This window comes from Ochotona curzoniae, unplaced genomic scaffold, assembly GCF_017591425.1.
Source record: "Ochotona curzoniae isolate NIBS_2020 unplaced genomic scaffold, NIBS_Ocur_1.0 contig_1274, whole genome shotgun sequence".
Lineage (NCBI taxonomy): Eukaryota > Metazoa > Chordata > Mammalia > Lagomorpha > Ochotonidae > Ochotona > Ochotona curzoniae.
In genome coordinates this window covers 32,988,358-33,012,299 of record NW_024465023.1, presented here as the reverse complement: position 1 = coordinate 33,012,299, position 23,942 = coordinate 32,988,358, and the positions used below count along the sequence as shown (strand labels likewise).

At 41.9% G+C, this 23,942-nt stretch overlaps 1 protein-coding gene across 2 annotated transcripts in view; it reads left to right on the top strand.

Annotated features, from left to right (window-relative positions):
- Nucleotides 1–10,733: 10,733 nt before the first annotated feature.
- Nucleotides 10,734–23,942, top strand: part of AR (androgen receptor) — a 159,918-nt gene continuing 146,709 nt past the window's right edge. For both annotated transcript variants that reach the window (XM_041000969.1, XM_041000977.1), the window contains exon 1: nt 10,734–13,243. In XM_041000969.1, coding sequence (XP_040856903.1) covers nt 11,703–13,243 — 1,541 coding nt within the window. In that variant the 5' untranslated portion in view covers nt 10,734–11,702. The remainder of the gene's footprint in view (nt 13,244–23,942) is intronic.

Sequence of the window (23,942 nt, the reverse complement as noted above, 5' to 3'; positions counted from 1 at the left end):
GTTCTCATCGCTATCTTTATCCCCATGTGACTTCACTGCATCCAGTCCCAAAAGAAGCTTCCATAAACTTGAACTGCACAGAATTTGTCCCAATGTCAAGAAGAGGGAATCTGGGCCCAGCGAGCGGTGTGGCCTAGGGGCTAAAGTCCTTGCCTTGAACGCGCCTTGAACGAGATCCCATATGCTGCACCAGTTCTAATCCCAGCAGCTCCACTTCCCATCCAGCTCCCTGCTTATGGCCTGGGAAAGCAGTTGAGGAAGGCCCAAAACCTTGGGACCCTGCACCTGCATGGGAGACCCAGAAGAAGTTCCTTGGATCCTGGCTTCGGATCGGCATAGCATCGGCCATTGCACTCACTTGGGTAGTGAATCATCAGATGGAAGATCTTTCTATCTGTCTCTCCTCCTCTCTGTATATCTGACTTTCCAATAAAAAATAAAATAAATCTTAAAAAAAAAAGAAGAGGGAAGCTAATCTCAACAAAAGTTTTCAATTGACTGCAAATAATTTGTGTCTCCAGTAACAGTAGATCTTACTGGAGGTGAAGGTTATTAATCACCAAAAATCTGCATGTAGAAGAAAGAACTAAAGCAAAGGAGAATGATAGTTTTATACTTCTCTAGATCTGAAACAGTTAGATGGCTCTGGACAAGTCAATTCAAATTTCAGAGGCTCAAGTTACCCTTCTATGTAACACAGCTAACTGTACATTACCTGCTTAGCTTAAGAAGCTGCTTTGAAAAGTGACTGAGGCATCATATGCAAATGTGCTTTGTGAACATCATAATCTTATGCAAGGATCAGGTGGTGTTTCATTTCCCAGGGATCAAAGAGGAGACAAGGAAGTTAATCAAGAGAAACAATTGTGGGTTTGAGAGCAGTCACTCAGTGCTTTACCTCTTCAAATTTTGAACTTCACTATCACAGATTAAATCAAATATCTCAATTTGATGAGGCCAAAGCATATTTTGGCCCAATGCCATTTTCTCAGAACACTCAATTCTTAAAGGTCATTAGATGACATATGTTCTTGGATTGATGATCACTTTTTCTTTGGCAGCTATTGATTCCTTCCTCAGTTCCTGATAGAGCCATTAATACAAGCCAAGATTCCCTGTATGCTGCCACCCACAAACATATGTTTTGCAGTAAATAAAGCTGGTAAGGATATCTCTAGGGTAGAAAGGGATAGGGCCCTTTTTGTGGGGAAATGTGAAATGTCAATGGGGAGTAAGAAGGGTCTTGCTAAAATATTTCTAACTGCTGACCTTTGGTTCATATGTTTTGCAATCTTTTAAATGTGGAGTTTAAACTTTGAATCCCAATATTATCCCTGGCACCTGAACTTGGGGTTAAATATCCTTAGGCATTTTGAAAAGCAAATAGAACTATGCAGATGATACCAGTAATTAACTGTTGCCCAATGCTTGAGAGGGAAAATGCCATAGTGTGTTTTGTGTCAAATAGAACAGTCCCAAAGCTCCAGATCTGCTTCAATACTGTCATCATTAAAAGGGGAATGTTGGCGGTGGGGGGGCGGATAGCATTGTGGTCTAGCAGGTAAAGCTGCCAAGCATCCTACCAGTTTATGCCCCAACTGCTCTCCTTCTGAACTAGCTCCCTGCTAATAGCCTGGGAAAAGCAGCTGAAGATGGCTAAAGTCAGAGTGCTTGGACAATGATCACACATATGGGAGACACAGATGAAGCAACTGGCTCCCAGCTTCCACTTGGCTCAGACCTGGCAATTTCAGTCATGTGGGATAGAACCAGAAGATAGAAAATCTCTTTTCCCCCTCTCTCTCCCTCTATAACTCTGCTTTACAAATAAATATTTTTGAATTAAGAGTAGAATAATAATAAATAATAATGCTTCCTATGGAGAACAGTTGTTCGTATTACAAATAATATCAATACAGTCATATAATGAGAATTTATAATAATTTTATATATATTTCCTTTATTTTATCACAATAATATAATATTTATAATAATCAAGAAAATATATATTATTATATTTATTTTATAAAGAAGTATAACAAAATTCAGAGTATTTAGAAAATTAGGTCAGGGGCCCTGTGCCATAGTCCAATGCTCCAGGATCCCATATGGATGCCGGTTCATGTAACAGCTGTTCCACTTTCCATCCAGCTGCCTCCCTGTGGCCTGGGAAAGCAGTTGAGGATGGCCCAAATCCTTAGGACCCTGCACCTGCTTGGGTGACCGGGAAGAAGCTGCTGGTTCCTGAATTCAAATGAGCTCACCTCCGGCCATTGTGGCTGCTTGGGGAGTGAATCAGCAGAGGGATGATCTTTATCTCTATATCTCTTCTATGTAAAATGCCTTTTTTAAAAAAAAAACATAAAATAAATGTTTTTAAAAAGAAAATTAAGCCATGAATCACACTGCACATTAAGAGTAGAAAGTGTTTTTATTTTTCATCAAGTGTAAAAGATAAATTGGAATCGCACGACTTAGTACAACGAAAAATTCAATAATGCCCTTGTTTTACCTGGGGTCTGGCCCTCATATTACACACGGATAGGGAACCTTGCCATAACATCAGAAACAAAGCTGAAATATCTTGATAAGAGATCAATTGTTTTCCAATGGAACATCTAGGTTCATAGATCTGGCCCTGCCCCCTATGAGCTCGTTGACTCCAGATAAACTACTTAATATTTTTGAGTCTCGTGTGCCTCTCTATAAAGCAGAAATAATTCCTACTCATCTGGTTTCTTATGCAAAAGCAAATAGTTGTAGATGTGCTGTGATGCCAGTATAAAACAGTATCAGTAGGGCCCGGCGCGGTGGCGCAAGTGGTTAAAGGTCCTCCCCTTGCCGCCCGGGATCCCATATGGGCGCCGGTTCTAATCCCGGCAGCCCCGCTTCCCTTCCAGCTCCCTGCCTGTGGCCTGGGAAAGCAGCAGAGGACGGCCCAAAGCTTTGGGAACCTGCACCCGCGTGGGAGACCCGGAAGAGGCTCCTGGCTTCGGATCGGCATAGTATCGGCCCGTTGCGCTCACTTGGGGAGTGAATCATCGGACGGAAGATCTTCCTCTCTGTCTCTCCTCTCTGTATATCTGCCTTTCCAATGAAAAAATAATAAAAATAAATCTTAAAAAAAAAAAAAACAGTATCAGTAGTCAAATAACAAAAGTCTGAACAAATCTCTCCCTTTGCTACACCACAGTTGTAATATGCTTACATTTGACATTTTATACCTCTAATTTGGTTAAATGGAACACTTAGAGCTTTTCATCTCAGTGCCTAATGAAGCGCTTGGCACACAATAAGAGTTCTAGAGATTTGTTGAACAAATAAAAAATAATGTCAATACATAAGGTAGAGAGTAAAATCTGGTAGAGAAGCTACTTGCAAAAACTCATGAAAAAAAATGGAATTGAAACATAAATTTACTTTGATGCAAAAAAAGTTGATCTTTCAACATATTTTCATAGTTACATGTTTTCCATGAACTTTAAAAAAATTCCTTCATACCTGTGGATTTTAATTCTTCAACATCCAAACTTTTCTTTTAATTCTCCATGAACTTGTTTTTAATTTTTACTTAAAATTTTTTTTGCTTATTTTAAATTTTTCCACAAGCTTTCAAGACTCTTGTATTAAATTAGGATGCATATCTAATTGTGATAAGTATTTTGTCAAAGATAAGAATTAACTGCCATGTAAATTCAAATAATGAATAAACCCAGAAAAAAACTTCCCAGATTGTATTTGAGCTGTGTTTTGTAATAAGTTGAACTTAGCAATGAAGGAAAGGAAGGCAAGAAATAATGTTTTAGTAAAAGGGAACAGAATAGCTAGAAACTAGTCACATCTGGGAGTGTAGGGCTATGTTCAGAAGAAGCCCAACAAGCCCGATGTCACTGCAGAGACCCTTGGCTGACAGTAAAACAGAGGTGTGAGTAGGACTCTAGAGGGAGATGGGGATCTAGCTTTAATGAGCTTTAAAGGCTGGGCTATGGAACTTGGACTTGAACCTGTAGGCCAGAGGTTGCAGACTGGCAGCCTAGAAACTAATTTTTGTCCACAGAAATGTTTTGTTTGGCTTGCAGAGGGTTGGCCTGTCTGATGTTTTTAAACCTTCAGAATTAGGAGCCAATGTTAAAAAAAAAAAAAATCCCAGAAAAAAAAAAGCAGATTTCACATTCTCATCTGGAATGTTGGTCTTAAAAATAATGAACCATCTGAAATACTGAGGTCACATGCCTGCCTGATGACAATAAGAACTGAGAAATGGATGACTGCTTGAAACAAGACCTCCACTTGCTAGTTAGCCACAACTTTCACCACACCTTTTTGTCTCTCTAAAAGCAGGATGTCTTCACTCATTCTTGTTATTTGAAAGGTATTTGGGTTTCAAGTGACGTGGGCATCTGAAAATTAAAAAGCAGAAGAGCTGCTATCAGAACTATCTGATACGATCAGACTTGATTTTTTAGAAACATCCCTCTGAATTTAATTCTGCTGTAGACAGCCTGGAAAAGGGAAGCCAGGAAGAAATTACAGCCAGAGCTGTGGGAACAGATGCGATGAGATGAAGGTTTCAATATTCAATGGCAAAAATAGAATATGAGATGAAAGTCTCATCCTTTATAACCCTGTAAGAGAAGAAAATAGCAGATGTTCACAGCTCAGTAAAAGAAAGGCCCTAATCACCATCACCAAGAAAACTCAAATGGAGTTATTTAAATGTTCATTCACCTTTCTTCCCTGACCCGTGAATGAATTCATCAAAGGCAAAGTCCATAGTTTCCTGTTCATCAGTGAATCCCAAGAACCCAGCACAGAGCCTGGCAAGCAGCAAGTGCATAACATTAATTCAGTGTGTGAACTGGCAGAAATCTCTGCTGCTTCTAAGTTGCAAAACGTTTATTGCACTCATAACCATGCTGAACCCAGGGGGATTTTCTAAATCCCATTTTGGAAATGAAATTTTAGTTTCATGAAAATAAAATCTAGTTGTTTGTTCAGCATGTATTTATTAAGCACTGACCGTGTGTCACATCAGGCCGAGTCCCAGAGAATAAACAACAAACAACAAGCAACATGGTTCCTGCTCTAAGAAAACTTACAGGCTACGAAAACAAACAGAAAGAAACATTGCAAACATTGAGAAAAGTTCTCTGAAGCAGAAATACTGGGCTTCATTAAAACATATTTAAAAGGCATGGAAAGGCTTGAGCCAGTTTATAGTGTACAGGAAGTCTTCCTAGAAATGTTGATAAATATAGACATTATCTAGATAGACAGAGAGAAGGATGAGCCAGTATTTCAAGTAAATGGAATAGCATATGTAAGGCAAAAAGGATTATAAACTATTTGAAGAACTGGGGGAAAAAAAAAAGAAGCTTAGCATGAGTGGACTGCCAAAATAAGAAGGGAAAATGGGGAAAGTGGTATGCTATTAGATCAAGAGATGGAGAAAAGCCAGATTAGCAGGGTGTGGTGAAAGATTTGGACTTTTATACTAAGAGCAATGGGAGAGCATGTTGGGGTTTTTTTAATTTAATTTTTTTATTATATAATTGCATTTTATTTGAAGGGGAAAGAAGAGACTGAAAGATAGGCAGATAGAAATCTTCCATCTACTGCTTCATTCCCAAAATGTACAAAACAGCCAGAGCTGGACCAGACCAAAATCAGGAGGTTGGAGCTCAATTTGGGTCTCCCACATGGTTGACCTGTATCATCTGCTGCCTCTCAGGCACATTAGTGGGGATTTGGAATTAGGAATAGAGCCAGAACAAACTAGGCACTCCAATAGGTGACGTAGGCACCCTAAATGCTTAATTAATCCTTGCACTAAAACACCTACTCCTCAGTAACAGGACTCATATGGATAAATTATATGACCAGCTTTGCCTATTTGAAATAACCTTCTACACAAACTCTACTGACCATAGAGTATTGGCAATGGCAATTAGGCAGAAAATGATGTAGGATATCTACAGACAAAACTCCAGGTCTCATGTAAAAGATGAACTCAAAATCAATAATAGATCTAGATGTATAACCAAAAACATCACAAACTCCTTTTTCATACACTTATTTTTTATTTGAAAGGCACAGTCACAGAGAGGACAGACAGAGATTATCTTCCACCTGCTGGTTCACTCTACAAATGCATGCAATTGTCATAACTGACCTGATATGAAGTCAGGAGCCAGAAGCCACCTCTGGGTCTCCCATGTGGGTGCACGAGTCCAGGGTTGTCTTCCCAGGCTATAAGCATGGAGCTGGATCAGAAGAGGAGCAGCCAGGATAAGAACCGGTGCCTATTTGGATTCCTGCACATGTAAGTGAAAGCCTAGCCATAGTGCTGGCATGAGAACACAACTCTAATCTTTGTGATCTTTTATTAGAATTAAGATTTCCTTAGACCTGATAGTAAATGTACAATATATTCGTGAACAAATTGGCAAGCTGCACTTTATCAGAATGTAAACATGTGCTCTTGAGAAGACACTGGTAAGACAATGAAACCAAACTACAAAGACAACAAGTATCATTAAATAATATTTCTATCAAAGGACTTATGTCTTGAATCCACAAATAACACTAAACACTGTGCAACAAAAGACAAACAACCCAATTTTTAAAAGGGAAGAAATGGATCAGAGTCTTCATCTAAGAATTTATATACAAGGAAAGTAAACACATGAATAATTGTCTACATTGCTATTCCCTGGAGAAAATGTAAAATAAATGAGAAGCATTTACACATAAAATTAGAATGCTAAATTCAGGAAGGTTGACCATAACAAGCCTCAGTACAAATGCACAGGAATTGAAAATCTCATGCTAATGGAAATGTAAAATGGTGCCACCACTTAGGAAGTCCAATTTGGAAATTTCTTTAAAAGCTGAATACATACCTCATCCCGTAACCTATTCATTCTACTACTATTTACCACAGAGAAATTAAAGCATGTATCTGTACAAATCTTCTGTACAGACATTCATAGCAGCTTTAATGTAATGGTCTCAAACTGGAAGGAGCTCAATTATTTGTCAAAAAACAAATGAAAAGAAAAAATCTGGTACAACAATATATAGCAATGTAGTGGAAGTCTACTCACTAATAAAGAAGACCAGAACATCTAGGTCAACTGTTAAAGACGTTATATTCAGTGAAACATGCAATGGTTGAAGCTTCAAAATGGGGGATACTGCCACTTGGGATGTTCACATCCCACCTCTCAGCATAGGTTGCAGGACCAGCTACTCCATCTTAAATTATTCCCTGCTAATGTGCCTGAGAAAGCATAGGAAGATGGCCAGTCATGTGGGAGACCTGACTAGAGTCCTGGGCTCCTGTCTTCCATCTCACCGACACCTAGTCTTTGTGGCCATTTGGAGTTTCTTTGCCTCTCTTCTCTATCACTCAGCTTATTAAATAAATGAACAATCAAACGAACAAAGCTCTAGAAAAAAACAAGTTGGAGGTATTATAATACTAGACTTCATGACATACTACAGGGTAATTATAATTCAAACAGCCTGGTAGTGGCCCAAAAATAGGCATGTAGACTAATGGTACAGAATAGAAACCCTGGAAACTAATTCACACATCCACAAGCAATTAATCTTGGAATAACAAGCTAAATTAAATCCCCGGAGGCACAATAGTCTCTTCAACTAATGACACTGGGAAAATTTTATATTGAAGTGAAGACATATGAAAAAAGACCCCCATCTTACTCCTTATGCAAAATCAGCTCTAAGTGTACCAAGGAGTATCTGCACCCCCATATTTATAGCACATCAGTTAACAAAAGCTAAGATGTAGAATCAACCCAGATGTCCATCCCCTGCTGACTGAATAAAGAAATTCTGGTATGTTTACATTAGGAAATACTACTCAGCTATCAAAAAGAATGAAATTCTGTATTGTGCAATAAAATGGATGCAATTGGAATTACAAAAATACAAAAAAAAAAAAAATCAAGAATCTTGTTTCCCTGATCTGTGGTAATGAATACACAGAGCAGAAGAACTGTAATGTATATGAGTGAAATTGACATTTTGAGATTCGATTATTGCTTATGGGGCAGGTGTATCCTGCTGAGTTACAGAGGCTTTTGTACTTACTATTTTCTGAATCCTTCATTTGGTGGAGGGTCAAGTTTGTCATTATAAAAGGAGTTGAAAGTCACTGAAGAATTAAAAAGAAAAAAATAACAAAGGCAGGGCGGGAGTTTGGGGAGAAGGGGAGGATGTGGTAAGGAGTACCATTATGCTCTTAATCCTGTATATGTGAATTACACGAAATCTGTTCACTTCATCTAAATAAAGCAATTTCTAAAATGAGTAGCTATTGTATAGTCTACAGACACAAAATTCTGTATAATGAAAATTAAATTACACTGACAAAAAGCAGACTGCCTAGATGGGAGTATGGGAAGGGTGGAGGGAAGAAGTACAAAGATGCCCAAAAGGCATTTTGGGAATGATAAATACACTCATTATTTTGACTGGTGATACTTCACAAGTGTTTGTACATGCTATTGATATTTTTCAAAAATTATCAATTTATGCAACTTTAAACACAAGAATGCTTCTCAAAGTCCAATAAAAAATGGCATGAAGGATGCATTTTTACAGAAGAAATTTTTGACATGCCTAATCTTTTTATTATATGCATTTCAATGAAATGTTGAAAATTCCTCTTGTGTGCATTTTATGATTATCTGACAAGTATATCTCAACAAGGTTGTTTCCAGAAAGTTCCCTTGCCTTTGCAATGCAGAATTAACTGTAGGAAAGCAAACAAAGTTGCAGTCATTAAAGCTCAAAGGATAAATCTGGTTTTTGCTTTAATCATCTTTTCAATCTAAATTTTTGTGATGCTAAAGAGGGAATGGCATGTAAAAACTCTTAGTATTTTTCCAGTTTTAATTAATTGATTGATTATAATACAGAAATCAGATTTAATGCAGTTCATGGAATTCTAAGAATATTAGGATACTCCCCATCCTCCTTCCCTTTCCTTTGTCTTTCCTTTATAACTTTTGTGATAATATATTTTTTTATTTGCTTTATAGCCGAAGGTTTAATATTCTGCTAGAGTTCAGCAGCTAAGATGTAGAAAGCCCATTGTTGAACGGGAGATATTTTTTCACCTGGTTGTGAGAAACACCTCAGGTAAAGGGTCCTGGGCCTCTGTGCTCTGCAAATGTTCATTTATAGCCGGCTCCAAGCGCCCATGATATTGATTCATTTGGCTAACACAGCAGTGACATACAGGACTACTTTAGGTTTGAGCAGGGTGGAGCACGGAGCAAATTATCTTCTGCTTCAGCTTGTTTATCTGGAAAACAAAGCTAAGCATGACTTCCTGAACTTTACAGTGTTTTTTGTTTGTCTGCATTTGAGTTACCTTTTTTTTTTTTTTTGGTCAGGGTAAGGAAATGGCACGGTGTTTAGCAGTGCAGACGATAAAGCCACCAAGCCTTTTACTATAAACTTTAAAACTGTGAAAGAGCCCAGGTGAATATGTCCACGGGACTCCTGGAGAGCTCTGCCCAGGCTAAGGAACTGAAAAGCCAGGAAACCTACCCATCCATTTACTCTGCCCTGCTAGGCCCGCCTGCTTTTCCATCTTTACTAAGAGCTAAGGGATGTCCTCCGCAAAGGAGCAATTGCAGTATGCCATATTACTCTCCAAAGCTGTCCAACCAGATTGGGGAAAAAAAAAAAAAAAGCAGCCGATTTTACAAGGGTTCTATTCCTTTGATAGTGTGGTCGGAAAGCTTAAAGCAGTCAAAGAACACTTGGAAAACTAAGTAACTGTGTATAGCAAACATTTGTAAAGTCCTGGACAAAATTGAGAATTCTGTGCACAGGGCAAGTGTCGCTGGCCTTTGCGTATTTGCCTGCTGGTGTGTGAGTGATTTTCATTTTGCAAGTGAGGACAGGTGAGAAGTGCACAGAGGTATGAACTCGTGGTACAAAAGCAAGCTTGAGAGGCTCTCTGGATCCTGGGTTCCCAGGGTAAATGGCACCCAGCCACTCGGCCCAATCCCTCTTGGGTAGGGATAACACGTAGTTCGGATTGGGCCACGGCTTATCCTTCACTGTGTAGGTGCTTCTCCCCTCCTGGAGTCCCCTTAGGCCCTGAAAAGAATCCCTGGCAGCCACTAGGAAGGAGCTGCTACTTCTATCTTCTCCCCCTCTTCCTCCCCCCAGCGTCTGTTTTGAGCTTGGGTTTTAGGAGCCAATCTGGCGAGTGCTGAGGCCTTCCGGGGATCTGGTAGCCCAGCCCTCCCAAAAAAAAAAAAAAAAAAAAAAAAAAAAGCGGCCGTTTAAAGCTTCTGCCCTGACGTCTGAACCCTAGCGCTGAAAGAAGACGATAGTCCGCGAGCAGAGGAGTTCTCCAGAACGAAAGCGAGCCTGTGCGGCGCTAAACTCGCGCAACGCCAGCACTTGTTTCTCCAAAGCTGCCGCGTGCCGGGGAGGGGAGGGGAGAAGAGGCAAGGGGAGGGGAGGGAGAAAGGAGGTGGGAAGGCAAGGAGGCCGGCCCGGCAGGGGGGGCGGAACCTGACTCCAAACTGTTGCGTTTGCTTTCCACCGCTAAGCGCTCGGGCAGCTTAGTCTGCTGGGAGAGCCGGAGGGTCCGGAGCACTCCTGGGAGGCAGAGACAACGCCAGAGGGAAAACCGCCCAGCTTTGCCGCTCAGTGCCCCAACTGGAGCCGAGGGGACGCACCGCGACAACCCCAGCCCAACTCCCACGGCCGCCACCGCCTCTTGCAGCGCGGCGGTTTCGAAGCCGCCGCCCCAGCGCTGCCTTTTCCTCTTCGGTGGTGAAGTTTTTTTAAAGCTGCTCAGAGAGACTCAGAGGAAGAGAGAAGCGTGCCGGTAGGACTGACGGCTGCCTTTGTCCTCCTCCCCTGCACCCCGTTTTCCCCATCCCCCCACCCCCACTCAGGGGGTCTCCTCTTTTTTCAACTGCCTAGGCGGGCCGGGCTCCTTCAGCACCCCCACCCTCTACCCTTCAACCTCTGTCAGTCTAGAGCTGCCAACCAGCTTGCAGAGAGGTAAACTCCCTTTGGCGGAGAGAGGGTGAGCTAGCTAGTCGCACGTTGCAAAGAAGACTTGGGAGTCCGGTAACTGGAAAGCGACTTGAGCACCGTAGACAGGACCTAGTTAGTTAGGTGGCACTCCAGGAAGGCTCCGGTGCGCCCCTAACCTTCTCCCAGCCTCCACCCCCTCCTGACACCCCCTATACCCCAAGCGCGGAGCCAGAGGTCAGAAGATAAGAAAACAGGGCTTCAGTATCCCCAGATCAATCCAAACCCGAAACGAAAGGAGTTGAAAACTAAATTCTTATTTGCACCTGCTTCAGGGACGCTGAATTTGAAAGGCAGAGGAGTTTCCTCTTTTGCCCTTCAAGACATGGGCGATTTGTGAATCTATACTTAAAGTACTGAGGGACAGATTGAGCTTAGCAACGTAGACCGTGTCCAGAGCGTGTTTTCCGCTGCTCAAGACTTTGGGGGGGTTGTCTGAGCGCTTTTTGCGTGATTGCTCCTGCAAGTGAACTTGCAGGTAGGGACGCAGGTGGGCAGCTGGCTGCAGCAACTATCACAACGTCACAGCCTGTTGAACTCTTCTGAACCAGCAAAGAGGAGGGCAGGGTAAGGGATTTAGGTGCAAGATTCAGCCAAGCTCAAGGATGGAGGTGCAGATGGGGCTCGGGAGGATCTACCCCCGGCCACCGTCCAGGCCCTATCGAGGAGCTTTTCAGAATCTGTTTCAGAACGTGTGCGAAGTGATCCAGCACCCGAACCCCCGGCACCCTGACGCCTTGAGTGCAGCACCTCCCGGCGCCAGCTTGCAGCAGCAGCAGCAGCCGGCGCCGGAGACCAGCCCACAGCAGCTGCAGCAGCAGCATGGTGAGGATGGCTCCCCTCAAGCCCAGATCAGAGGTCCCGCAGGCTACCTGGCCCTGGATGAGAGATCACAGCCTTCACTTCAGCAGTCGGCCTCCGAGGGCCGCCGTCCCGAAAGCAGCTGCATCCCAGAGACTGGAGCCGCAGCAGCAGCCGGCAAGGGGCTGCAGCCGCAGCCACCGATACCTCCGGACCAGGATGACTCAGCTGCCCCATCCACGTTGTCTCTGCTGGGCCCCACTTTCCCGGGTTTAAACAGCTGCTCCGCTGACCTTAAAGACATCCTGAGCGAGGCCAGCACCATGCAACTGCTTCATCCGCTGCCGCACCACCACCAGCAGCAGGACGCAGCGTCCGAAGGCAGTAGCAGCGCGAGAGCTAGAGAGGCCGCCGGGGCTTCCACTTCGTCCAGGGACAGTTACCCAGGGGGCACTTCTGCCATCTCTGACAGCGCCAAAGAGTTGTGTAAGGCAGTGTCAGTGTCCATGGGCTTGGGGGTGGAAGCGTTGGAGCATCTGAGTTCTGGGGAACAGCTTCGGGGAGACTGTATGTATGCCCCGCTCCTGGGAGGGCCACCCGTGGTGCGTCCCACTCCTTGCCTCCCGCTGGTGGAATGCAAAGGTTCCCTGCTAGACGATGGCCCAGGTAAGGGCCCTGAAGAGGCGGCTGAGTATGCCCCCTTCAAGGGAGGTTACTCCAAGGGACTCGAGGGCGAGAGTCTAGGCTGCTCTGCCAGCGGCGAGGCTCTGAGCTCCGGCACACTTGAGATGCCGTCCACTTTGTCTGTCTACAAGTCTGGAACTCTGGACGAAGCGGCAGCGTACCAGACTCGCGACTATTACAACTTTCCCCTGACTCTGCCTGGGCAGGCTGCTCCTCCTCCACCTTCTCATTCCCATGCTCGCATCAAGCTGGAGAACCCACTGGACTATGGTAGCGCCTGGGCGGCCGCCGCGGCGCAATGCCGCTATGGGGACCTGGCAAGCCTGCACGGCGCGGGTGCACCCGGACCCAGCTCCGGCTCGCCCTCAACCTCTGGTTCCTCTTCCTGGCACAATCTCTTCACTTCCGAAGAAGGCCAGTTGTACGGGCCCTGTGGCGGGGGCAGCGGCAGTGGCCCCAGTGGTGAGGCAGGGGCCATGGTTCCCTATGGCTACACTCGGCCACCCCAGGGGATGGCGGGCCAGGAAGGCGAGTTCCCGGCACCCGAAGTGTGGTATCCGGGCGGCGTAGTCAGCAGACCACCCTATCCCAGTACCAACTGCGTCAAAAATGAGATGGGGCCCTGGATGGAGAACTATTCAGGACCTTACAGCGACATGCGGTAAGTTTTCCCTATAAGAAGGGTCGCCTTTCGGCCCAGGGCGTAGTCACTTACGTTATGGTGTCTTGCTCCTCCCCGCGCGCGCACTCTCCCAACTAGCCCTGGAGGAACTCAGCAGGGTTCCTTCCGTAGCAAAGTTTGCCCTGAATCCCGAGCCCTCGTGAGACTCCTAGTATGCCTTATTTCATCTAGAATGATCTGGATCCCGTTTGTGCGCACCTTGACTCCTGGTTCATGCCCTTTCAGATTCCTCGAAAACTTCCCCAAGTCACCTATAAAACTCGCGGGACCTCCTAGGACTCTAGGTCCTGCGGGACTCCGAACTTAAATCTTATAGCACTGGCCGCTTTGGGGATAAAGCCCTTAAAGCCTGTACTTGGCTCTTCCCGAAAAATGGAGAGCTTGGATCAGAAATATGGTCAGTTTCTTCTCTAAGGGTTCGTTATTGTTTATCTTCCAGACTGTGGTCAGTGTCTGCATATCTGAAGTAAACAATTGACCCTAGCGTTCCTCAGTTCCCATACTCCAAGAAGTTAAAATAAAACACCCCAACACCCCGTTAGGAAACTTTGGTCTCTGGGTGATAAGGACTCCCGTGTGAAGGGGTAAACTTCCTTTCCTGGAAGCAGCTGGGGATTTGCGCCAGTGTTGGAAGTGGAGGAAGAGAATTAGGCAGGTTTACAGGCAGGACAACTTTCTCAGTAAAGACTGGGCAAGGTTTCTGAGCATTGGTTGCTTTCAAAATAGTTGCTTAGGTTGATTGTCTCTTTCCAATTTCTCTGAGGAGCATAACAGAGCCGCAGCTCCATACTACTTGCAGAAAAATAGAATGTTCTTCTAAGGAATAATTTACCCCAGCAGAAGTGTGATTTGCAAAAATCTTAGGGAAAAAAAAAATTGTGAAGCATTTCCTGCTTTTCCAGTGTGCTCCGAAAGCTGCACTGAGGGAGGACCTGCAGCTCTTCATTATGTGCCTTCATTTTAATAATGTGTTTGCATTGAAATACGGGAGCTGTTAGCTTTAACAAATTGCATAAGAACTCTTAGTGACCTGTGAGCCATAATCTTGCCCCAGAATTTTAATTAGGATGTGGGAAAAGTGGCGGGCAATTTCATTTTGCTTATTAAAAATTCTTCCTCACTGCACGTGTTGAGCTTCTTGGAGACCATGCTGAAGGTTTTTTTTTTTCCCCAGTAAATTAAACTATTAGCTTATCTGATTAGGAAGGGACTATTGACCCTGGAATTAACTCCCCAGGTCAGCCAGGAACTGCTATCTCCAGTATACTTGTGTCTTAGTCTGTGTTGCTATAATTATTTTCTTTTATCCTTGACTTCTCTAAAGTTTATACATCAATTGTAGCGTATTTGTTGGATGACTGCATTCTTACCACTTTGCTTCTTTTCATTGGTGTGCCCATTCTTGGAAGGTTGCTAGCAAAGTGTGGGTTAACAAAAGATGGTAGGATTTCAGACAATGGTATTTTCTGCATTGTTGGAGAAACGGCTTCTGATTGGGCTTCACAACCTATAAGGTTTCTGAGATTTGGCTTACAGGATTTTCAGAACCTTCATTTGATACCATCAGTCTTGCCAAGTTAACTTGTGTGTGTTTAGTTTTGTCATGGGGTTGTACTGTGTGATGAGAAGTTTTCCTCAATTTATGAGAACTGACTTACTTGGTAGGGTAATTTTATGTATGTAAGTAAGTGTGTGTGTGTGTGTGTGTGTGTGTGTGTGTGCTGCTAGGGCTGTCAGTAGAGTGGAGACCTTCTTGTACTGGAAGTGTTTCTGGGTGGAGGAAAGGTCTGAGATGACCTACAATGATGCTAAACCCAGTTTCTAGAATCTTTTATCTTCAACACACCCCATCCCGCAACAGTTTATACTTATTTAGCAAGCAGGAAACTAATAACCACAAATATTTTTTAAGGGATATGTATCTTTGAAGACACAACTAAGATTTTGAACCAGTGGTTGTAGAGAACAAAAAGTTCTTTCCATGAGGTCTGCAATGATCTTGCTGATGCTTAAGCCACATCTCAATTGGAAATCTTCTCTGAGGACATCATACCTCAGTGCCTCCTGGACAATCTTTAGAAGTTACTGGGAGTTTAACACTGCTCAAAACAGCACAAGGTTAGTTCAGCTTTCCTTGTTTGTGAGTGCACCCGTAGCTATGAGGACTCCAGAGAAAGAAAGAAACTAGTGCTCCTGTCTTGTGTGTTGACAATTTCTATTCCTAAAATCCAGAAGAATCTTGGAGTCACTGTACTGAAAATTAATCAATTTGGATAGAATGTGATCAATCCCAATCTAAAAGCTGATGTACTTTTCTTTTTCCTTCCCTCACTTTGAAGGGTCCCAAGTTGCTGATAGACGAGGGAGTTTTTCCAGCTTAGTTTAGAGCCCCACCCCTCCACATGTGCCACACAGGGTCTGCGGCTACTCTGAGGTGAAAAAAGTCAATCTCCAAGTTGTGGATCCTTTAAATAACCTGTTGGATTCCTTGCTTTTAGGGGTTGTGTGCCTTCTTTGACCTTGGTTACTTGTGCAGAAGGCTTTTGATTTTTGCCCCTAGGAACTTCTGCAACCCTGCTCTCATATGCTTACAGCGTTTCTGTCTAGACAGGAACTGCAGCTGAAGGTGGTGCGTTTGTTTTCTTTAACTGCAGCATGTGGTTTGAACAGGAGATATAATATTTAAAAAAAAAAACAACGAGGGGACTTGTGTACAAACCTGATGATATTTTCTGGCTCTACCTGCTCTCAGAGAGCAAACGAGACTATGATTTTGTTCGTTGTCCACTAGCCTGCTTGACAGAGTCCATAAGCAACACAGTATGGCTAACATTTGTTCTTGGGAGCTGAGGCCCAAGGAAGCCCATATAGGAATTACAGTTGAGGTTTGGAGAAATCATCCAAATGCAAAAAGAACGTTCTCATGACAGATGGTGCTGATCTCCATAACAGGTAGTATTTTAGTGGTGTTTTGAGAGTGGCACATCCTGGTTTTCAATTAAGGTGTTTTATTCATTATTTTATCTCCTTTTTTCTTCCCTAGTATTAAGCAGCTTTTTTATCACTTTCTCCCATTGAGCAGTTCTTTCTGTTTTGTAAAGCAAAATCTTGCTTTGAGACCAAGGCAGACAGATCCGTGGGTTTGGATATTTGGTGTGCTGGAAAGCAGTATGCTTTCTCCATAATCAGTAAAAAATCTTGGTGAGCCATGTCTGGATTCTAGTAATCAGAGCTTTAAAACTCTGGCTACAAGAGAGAGCACCCCCTTTAGAAGAATCTGCAGCATAGATAGGACAGTCTCTGTCCTTATCCACAAAGCATCTACCTCTGCTCAGCCAAAGGTTAACATCCCATGTGAGATATTTTCAAAAAAGCTTACAGCCTTTCAATTGTAGGGTCACTTTTGGGGTGCTTTCTTGCCAGTGCTAATTTTACGTCATCAGACTTCCATTCTTTGAGTTGTAAATTTCAAAGTACTATATTGAATTTGCTGGAGCATTTTAATTTTCTTTGTTGAATAATTTTCCTCCCTGTAGCAACTTTCTCATCCGGTATACATACACACATATAAAACAAAGAATGCCATCGTTTGCTGACTCATACATATATTGTGCTGTTTCTGGGATGATGTGAGTTGAAAATAGACATACAGACACTTTTGTTGTTATTATTATTGATGGTGAGATCGAGAGACTCATCTTCCTGCAGAACCCTGCTCAAGCAGGGAAAAGAATGCAAGCTGGGGTGCATAAAGCAAGGGGCTTACTTTAAAAGCAAATCTGAAGTCATGATTCTGAATAATAAAAATCAGGTTTTGTGAGGTTGGTCTGAGAGGGAAAGTACCTAGCCCACACGATCCCCTGCCATCCCCACCTTCACCATTTTGTCTGTCTGTAGCTTGCTCAAATGGTGTCTGCCCTTGATTTTCTTTGATTCTACTCTTTTCATGCTTTGGACATTTGACATCTACTTTTCAGAATGCTTTTCTCATTACACCTGTGGCATGCTCCTCAAGAGTTTCTTTAAAAAAAATAATAAAACTGGAAAGTAGCCAAAAAGTAACAGATCAGCTGAACCCCAGCACCTTTCTTGAAACTAGGTGATCTGAGAGGATTGCAAAATGAATAGCCAGGTCTTTTTACCTGGAGGTTAGAGCTTGGTTCAATAGTTGCTGGAGGAGATAAATTACATGACTGCAGGACCCAGAGATTGGGCAAAATAATTCCTCAATTTCTGTCTGTCTCTGTGTGGTGGAGGATTGTTCTCTCTTTGTGTCTCCTGGCCGTGTTGCGAACCTTCTCCCTGAGGCTGGGAAAACCTTCACCTTTCACCTTTCCATACAGCTCTGTCAGACCTCAGCAGGTTTCATCACAGACGGTATCTAATCATGTGAGGGTATGTACAGAAGAATGAGTGCCTCTGCTCAGGCTACGTGTAAATGAATCATTTGAAAACAATGAAAAATGTTCGATAAATGCCTGTATCTCCTACTTCCTCATGCAAAAGGAAGTTATCTTTATCCTAAAGGAAAAAAAAAAAAGCTTATCTAAAATAAATTACTTGTGAAGTTCTGGCCAAATTACCACATTAATGTCCTTTACGTCATAGTAAAGGGAGTTACGAAATATCATATTTATGTAACAGTGTTTTCAAAGAAAAAGTCTATCCTTTTCAAGTGTAGCTATTAGTAGTCATATTATTTGGAGTAGGCCAGGAGGGCACATCTCTTTGCCAGTTGAGGGAGTAGAGAAAAAGCATGATGTTTGTTTACCACAGGGACAGACCTCTTCCACAGAAGAACGTTGAGCTTTTTCTTCCTGAAGCTTCCCAGTAGTTTGCAGATAATATTTTAAATCGCTGGTCAGCAAGGGCTACTCTGACACTGAATCCTGCTGCCATGCTGCAGGGCACACCCATGATTGTGGGTGACTAATCTAGATCATCTTATGCCACTGAAGTGTTTATCACTAAGGATGCTATCAGTTTTGACCACATTGTAGTTGAGTTTGTTTTTTTAATAGCTTCATTGAGATGTAATTTACAATCTACATCCCTTGCACGTTTAAAAGTACAGCCCAATCATGTCTAGTATATTCAGAGATATGCAGTCATTGCCATGAACTGTGTTAACAACTTTTAGAACATTTTGATCCCTTCCAAATTAATCTCTGAAGCTTTTGTGATTCAGTCCCTAACCCTTCCACAGCCTGGGAATGACCATTGATCTACCTTCTGTCACTACGGATTTGGTTGTTCTAACATTGCACGTACATTGAATTATGGCAATATGGGATCTTTTGTGACTAGTTTCTTTCACATGACATACAGCTTGCAGTGCTCACGACAATGTTTCATCGCTTTTATAGTTGAATTGTATTCCATTGTATGGACATACCATATTTTATCTACCCATTCAGCAGTTGATGAACATTAGCGGTATTTCCATCTTAAACACTACTGCTGTGAATGTTTATGCATCTTTTTCTGGGAATAGATTTCATTCTTTTTGAGTTCATACGTAGGAGTGAAATTTCTCAGTCACATGTGTTTAACTTTTCAGGAGCTGCCAAATTGATTTTGAAAATGACTATACGATTTTAGAGTCCTTCCAGTAATGTGTGAGGTTTCCATTGTCTGCACATCTGGGCCGATACTTATTAGTAACTTTTTCAGAAAAAACATCTTAGTGTTGTTTTGCTTGGTATTTCCCAAATGCTTGTCAACGTTCAGCATCTTTTCATGTGAGTAGCTGATGGGCTGTTTATATATCCTCTTTACATAAAGGTCCACTCATATCCTTTGCTCATCTTTTATATCTTTACTAATTTTTTAAGCATTTTGTGGTTTTCGGAGTTTGAGTTTCATAGTTTTGCTAAATGTAGTTTAAGTAATTTATGCTATAATAAATGGAATGTCTTGCATGATTTTCTGTACTAACTGATCATTTTCATTATATAATGATATGATATAATTTTATATCAATATTATAATTGGCAGCCTTAATGAAAGTACCTGAGATTTGAATCCTTCTGTGCCTTAAGGAGCAAAAGTTCCTGTTCCTTCCCAGAAAGTTAAAGCAGACCTCTTTTCATTGTGCATGAGGACAGCATAGGGGCAGGTTTCATAGTTATTCCTGGCTGTGAATTGGAACTGGTAATGTCCCCCCAATCCCGGGATGCATAGGAAAATGTTCCTGAATTTCCAGCTCTTTGGAGAATAGCAGGAAAGGTGCCTAGTAAGAAATTGGATTGGGAATTATTTTCAAGGAGTGAGAAATAATGATCCCATCTATGTAAAAAAAAATACAAAAAGATAGCAAATCCAAACTAGGCCACAGAAATCATTTGTTCGGTTTGGCAGATATTTAGGTTTGTACACATAGCCGAATTAATAATTTTATGGTTTTATCTGTTCTTTGAACAAAGTAAAGGACTCCAGTATTTCTGGTATGTATTTCTAGATGGTGGAATGGTGCATCTAGTATATAATTTGGGCTTTTTTTTTTTTTTTTTTTTTGCTTGAGATGAACTCCATAGCCATGAGACAAAGAAGATAAAATTCACCTGTCTTAGGAATAAATTTCGGCTTTAGCTCTCCAGGCAAAAGCTGACCAAGTAATCAATTACACTTGTAGTGTCATGGCAAAGGATAAGTGAACTATAGCCCCCTCTCCCCCTGAAAAGGCCATAGGATGACCTAATGGTTGGCTTTAGCGATTACCCTATTAAAGTAATCTTTTTCTTGAAAAGAAGCTATCAATCAACAGTTTCTTATTAAGTACCAGCTATGTGCCCTACATGTATGGAAGAGACAAGTTAGGGGAAATGGAATGCAATTCAGAAAGAATTTTGAGATCATTGCTTTCAAGCAGCTTATAGCAATTTAAGAAATGATAGGCTGCACTAAGATGCCCGTGTAAAGAGATGCTGGGCTATATGGTAAGGATATTCAAAAAGAAAGTGCCCAATGTAAGCTAAAATAGTCTGCAATATTAGCTGTGCCTGCCTCTATTCCCTTAGTTTGATCCTGGTGACTTGTTTTGAGATTTCATTTATAAATGGTATTTGAGTGTGTTGGTTAAGGGAGGGAGGTGATAATCACACACAATTATAGGAATAGGGAAGATGTGACATTCTTCTGAAAGCTCTGCTGAGTTAGATAACTCAGCTTTTTGAAATAGTCCACTTCCTAATCATGGGTCTAGTTCTCTGCAGGTTGATAAAGTTCCTTGCTTGTGGAAGTCTAGTCCCACTGTCTGACCACTAGGGGGACTAGAACCATCCCGTGGCAAGATTTCTCTGGGCGTGATAAGCTTCTGAGGATTTCCGTACACAGCCAAGGCTCTATCACAAGGCAGCTTGTGTTTAGCACAAGACAATAAATAAGCTACTGTGGTACTTGCTGTTTCATCTGGGATGTTTTGTTTTTCCTGAAGGTGAAACAGGTTTTTTAGCAATATTTTGATTCCTTGACAACTTTTTCTGAATGCAGACCAAGGGATATATCCTGATAAAGCACTATAGTGCTCATAACAGCTCTGAATTCCAGTGTTTCGTTGTGTTATCATTTCCACTTTCACTAAGTCTCCAAGACTTAGAGTATTTTATTATTCATGGCATTATAGTACTGCCAATAGTCAAACATTTTCAAAATAGCAGAGTTGGTATTTCAGTCTGTTTCTCCTGCACGTTGTGTCTTTGCTTTTATTCCCATTTTTTCTACTTCAGAAGTAGATAAAATGAAATTTAGAGGGGCAAAGAAATCACAGCTTGTCTCAGTGGTGAAAGCTAGAGAAGCTCTTATGATTTCTCTTACCCACTCACTCAATCTCATAGATTGTGTATCTCGAAGTTCTGGATGCCAGTGACCTTGCCATAGGTTCAGCAATCATTTTGCTAAGCATCTAATACATGCCAGATTCTATAAAGGGAAGTGAAATACTAAAATGCAGAGGCAGAAGAAAATCCTTTCTTGCACTAGCAGTTTAGTGAAGGGAGACACGTAGAACGCATCTGTGGGCGATGAGCATCATGAAGAATCATTTAGCAGAGTGTAATGGGTGGAGCCTGATGATGGAAGTGACTGTTTTATATTTGTTTATGAGGGAAATTCTCACTGAGAAGATGACAGTTGTGCAGAGATGCAAAGGAAATGAGAACATGAGCCATATGGCTATCTGGGGTAAAATATTCCAGACAGAGAAAACCACAATCACAACGGACCCGAGACAGGTGCACACGTTGTGTGATATAGGGCAAGAAGGAGTGAGTAAGTGGACACTGATGGGATCGCAGTTAAGGAAGAGCATTAGAGATTTTCCTTAGGATTGTAGTCTTTATTGAGGGAACACGTTGGGAATCTGGAGCACAATAATATAATCTGACCTATATTGAGCAAGGTTTGTATAACATCTACTACTCTTTGGTATGTTATACACTTTTTTTTTTAATTTTCTGTTTGAAGAAACTATGGGAACAACAGTGAAACATAATAATGAGGGTGCTGCAGCGATATAGCGAACTGCCGATGATGCCTCAGAGGTAGTGGAGGAAGTAAGAAGTGACTGGGTTCTACATGTGTTTTAATGATAGAGCCAACAGCATTAACTGATGGGTTAGACTTTGTGAAAAAAAAAATATACCAGATGTTGCGTCTAAACAACTGCAAACATGAGATTCCCCATTTGCTGAGATGGTAAATATTGTGTATAAAATAGATACATAGAGGGCAATAGATGAAGTAGGAATCAAGAACTTCATTTTGGACATAAAGTGTGAATGAATCTGATAAGCATACGGATGCCTTTTCCTCAGCTTTCACACAATCCCCTCCATTTTCCTGCTTGTCAGGGCATTCGGATGGACCTGAGAGGCTGCCCAGGAAGTGGGTGCTCTCTCCTCCCTCTGTGTTGAGGTCTAGAGAAGTGTAAAACTTGTGCAAAGTCAAAGAAGCTGGCAATAGCATTAAGATACAAATTTTGTTCTCTTGGATTTCGATTCAGTAATTTCATTTTCAGTGGGATTTCATTTTTGAGGCCTTCTTTGGTGAGCAGTGAGTTTTTCCTTTTCCCTCCAAGCCTGAAATCAGGTAATTATTCTAAATAGCGAATGAAAAACTAGAAAATCGCCTAAATTGGTCGCTGCGCCAGTCAAGCAAAAAATGTTATTATGTTTTTACTGAACCATACACTGAAATAATATGTTCCTGAAAAACTACAGTAAGAAGACTTTAACAAGCTTCTGAGCTTTTATTAAAGCAGGAACCTGGGGCAAGCACTTGGCCTAGTGGTTAAGATGCTCTTTCAAAAGCCAGTGTCCCACATTTGGGGTGTCTCAATTCAAGATCTGATTCTGTTGATTCCAACTTCCGACTACTTTACACCTTGGGAACTCAAGTAGTTGGGCCCCTGATACCTAAGTGCGAATAACAAACCTGGATTTGAGTTCCTGGCTCAATTTGAACTTGGCACAGCCATGACTCTTGAAGGCATAGGAGGCAAATGGAAGCACACTTTCCCTCCTCTCTTTCTTCCTGTGCCTAAGTAAATAAACATTTTTTTTTAAGTTACTGTAATAACATACTTTTTAAAAGCTGGAACTCACAGGGAACCTGAGCAAAATGACTCTGAATTTTAGACTATTTTACTTGCTGGAACCTGGAAGACCATCTTGTCCAGCTTGTTGATTTTCTAGATGGAGCACTTGAGGCATAGGGATAGGAAGGGAACTTAGCCACAAAGTGCGCTAAGGCCTGAGCTTAGTCAGAGCTTGTTCTTAGGTTAGCTTTATGTTCCTTCATTGGGAACGATTATATTAGAAAAGTGATTTCATCCAACAAAGAGTTGTGCTAAAAAGCATTTACTAGTATTTGCTCTAATACTTACATGGATTAATTTTTTTCCTGTATTTTATGAAGTGTCTGATTAACATGTAATACGCTTCCATTTTATGAAGTACAGGCAGTATTTCAACACACACACACACACACACACACACACACACACACACACTCATCAAATCAGGGAATTACCTTTTCTAACTCCTCATTCTCTGTGTTTGGAGCTGACCAGCTCCTCTTTTCTTTATATGGTGCGTACCATGTCCTGTGCTGTGAAACACCACAAGTAATTACTTTAACTGTGTTTTGGTGCCCCTTCTCCAACTTCCTTGTATTCCCCTTCCCATCCCCCACTTGGTGTGTGATATAATTATAAATTCAGCTCTACTCCACTTTTAGGCTTTTACATATGAGAAAGAACATGTGCTATTAGTATTTCTGTGTCTGGCTTGTTTCAACTAATGTAATGTTCCCCAGTTCCATTGATTTTACAGCAAATGCCAAAACATTCACTTTTTATGACTGAATAATATTCCGTGGCATATGTTCACAGCGTCTGCTTTATTCATTAATCTTTGGATGTAACCCTAGAATGATCCCCTCTCTTGATAATGCTTCAGAGGACTGGGTGCACTCTATTTCAGATTCTGATTCAATTTCCTTCAAATATTTATGCACAGGTAGCATGGCTGGATCATATGGTAAATCTGGCTCTGGTGTTTTGAGGAAGCTCCATATAGTTCTGTATAATGACTGTGCTAATGACGTAGTATTCCTATTAAGAATGTATGATGAATCTGTTTTCTCCACTCATTATTTTGTGTCTTTTTAAAATGATTTG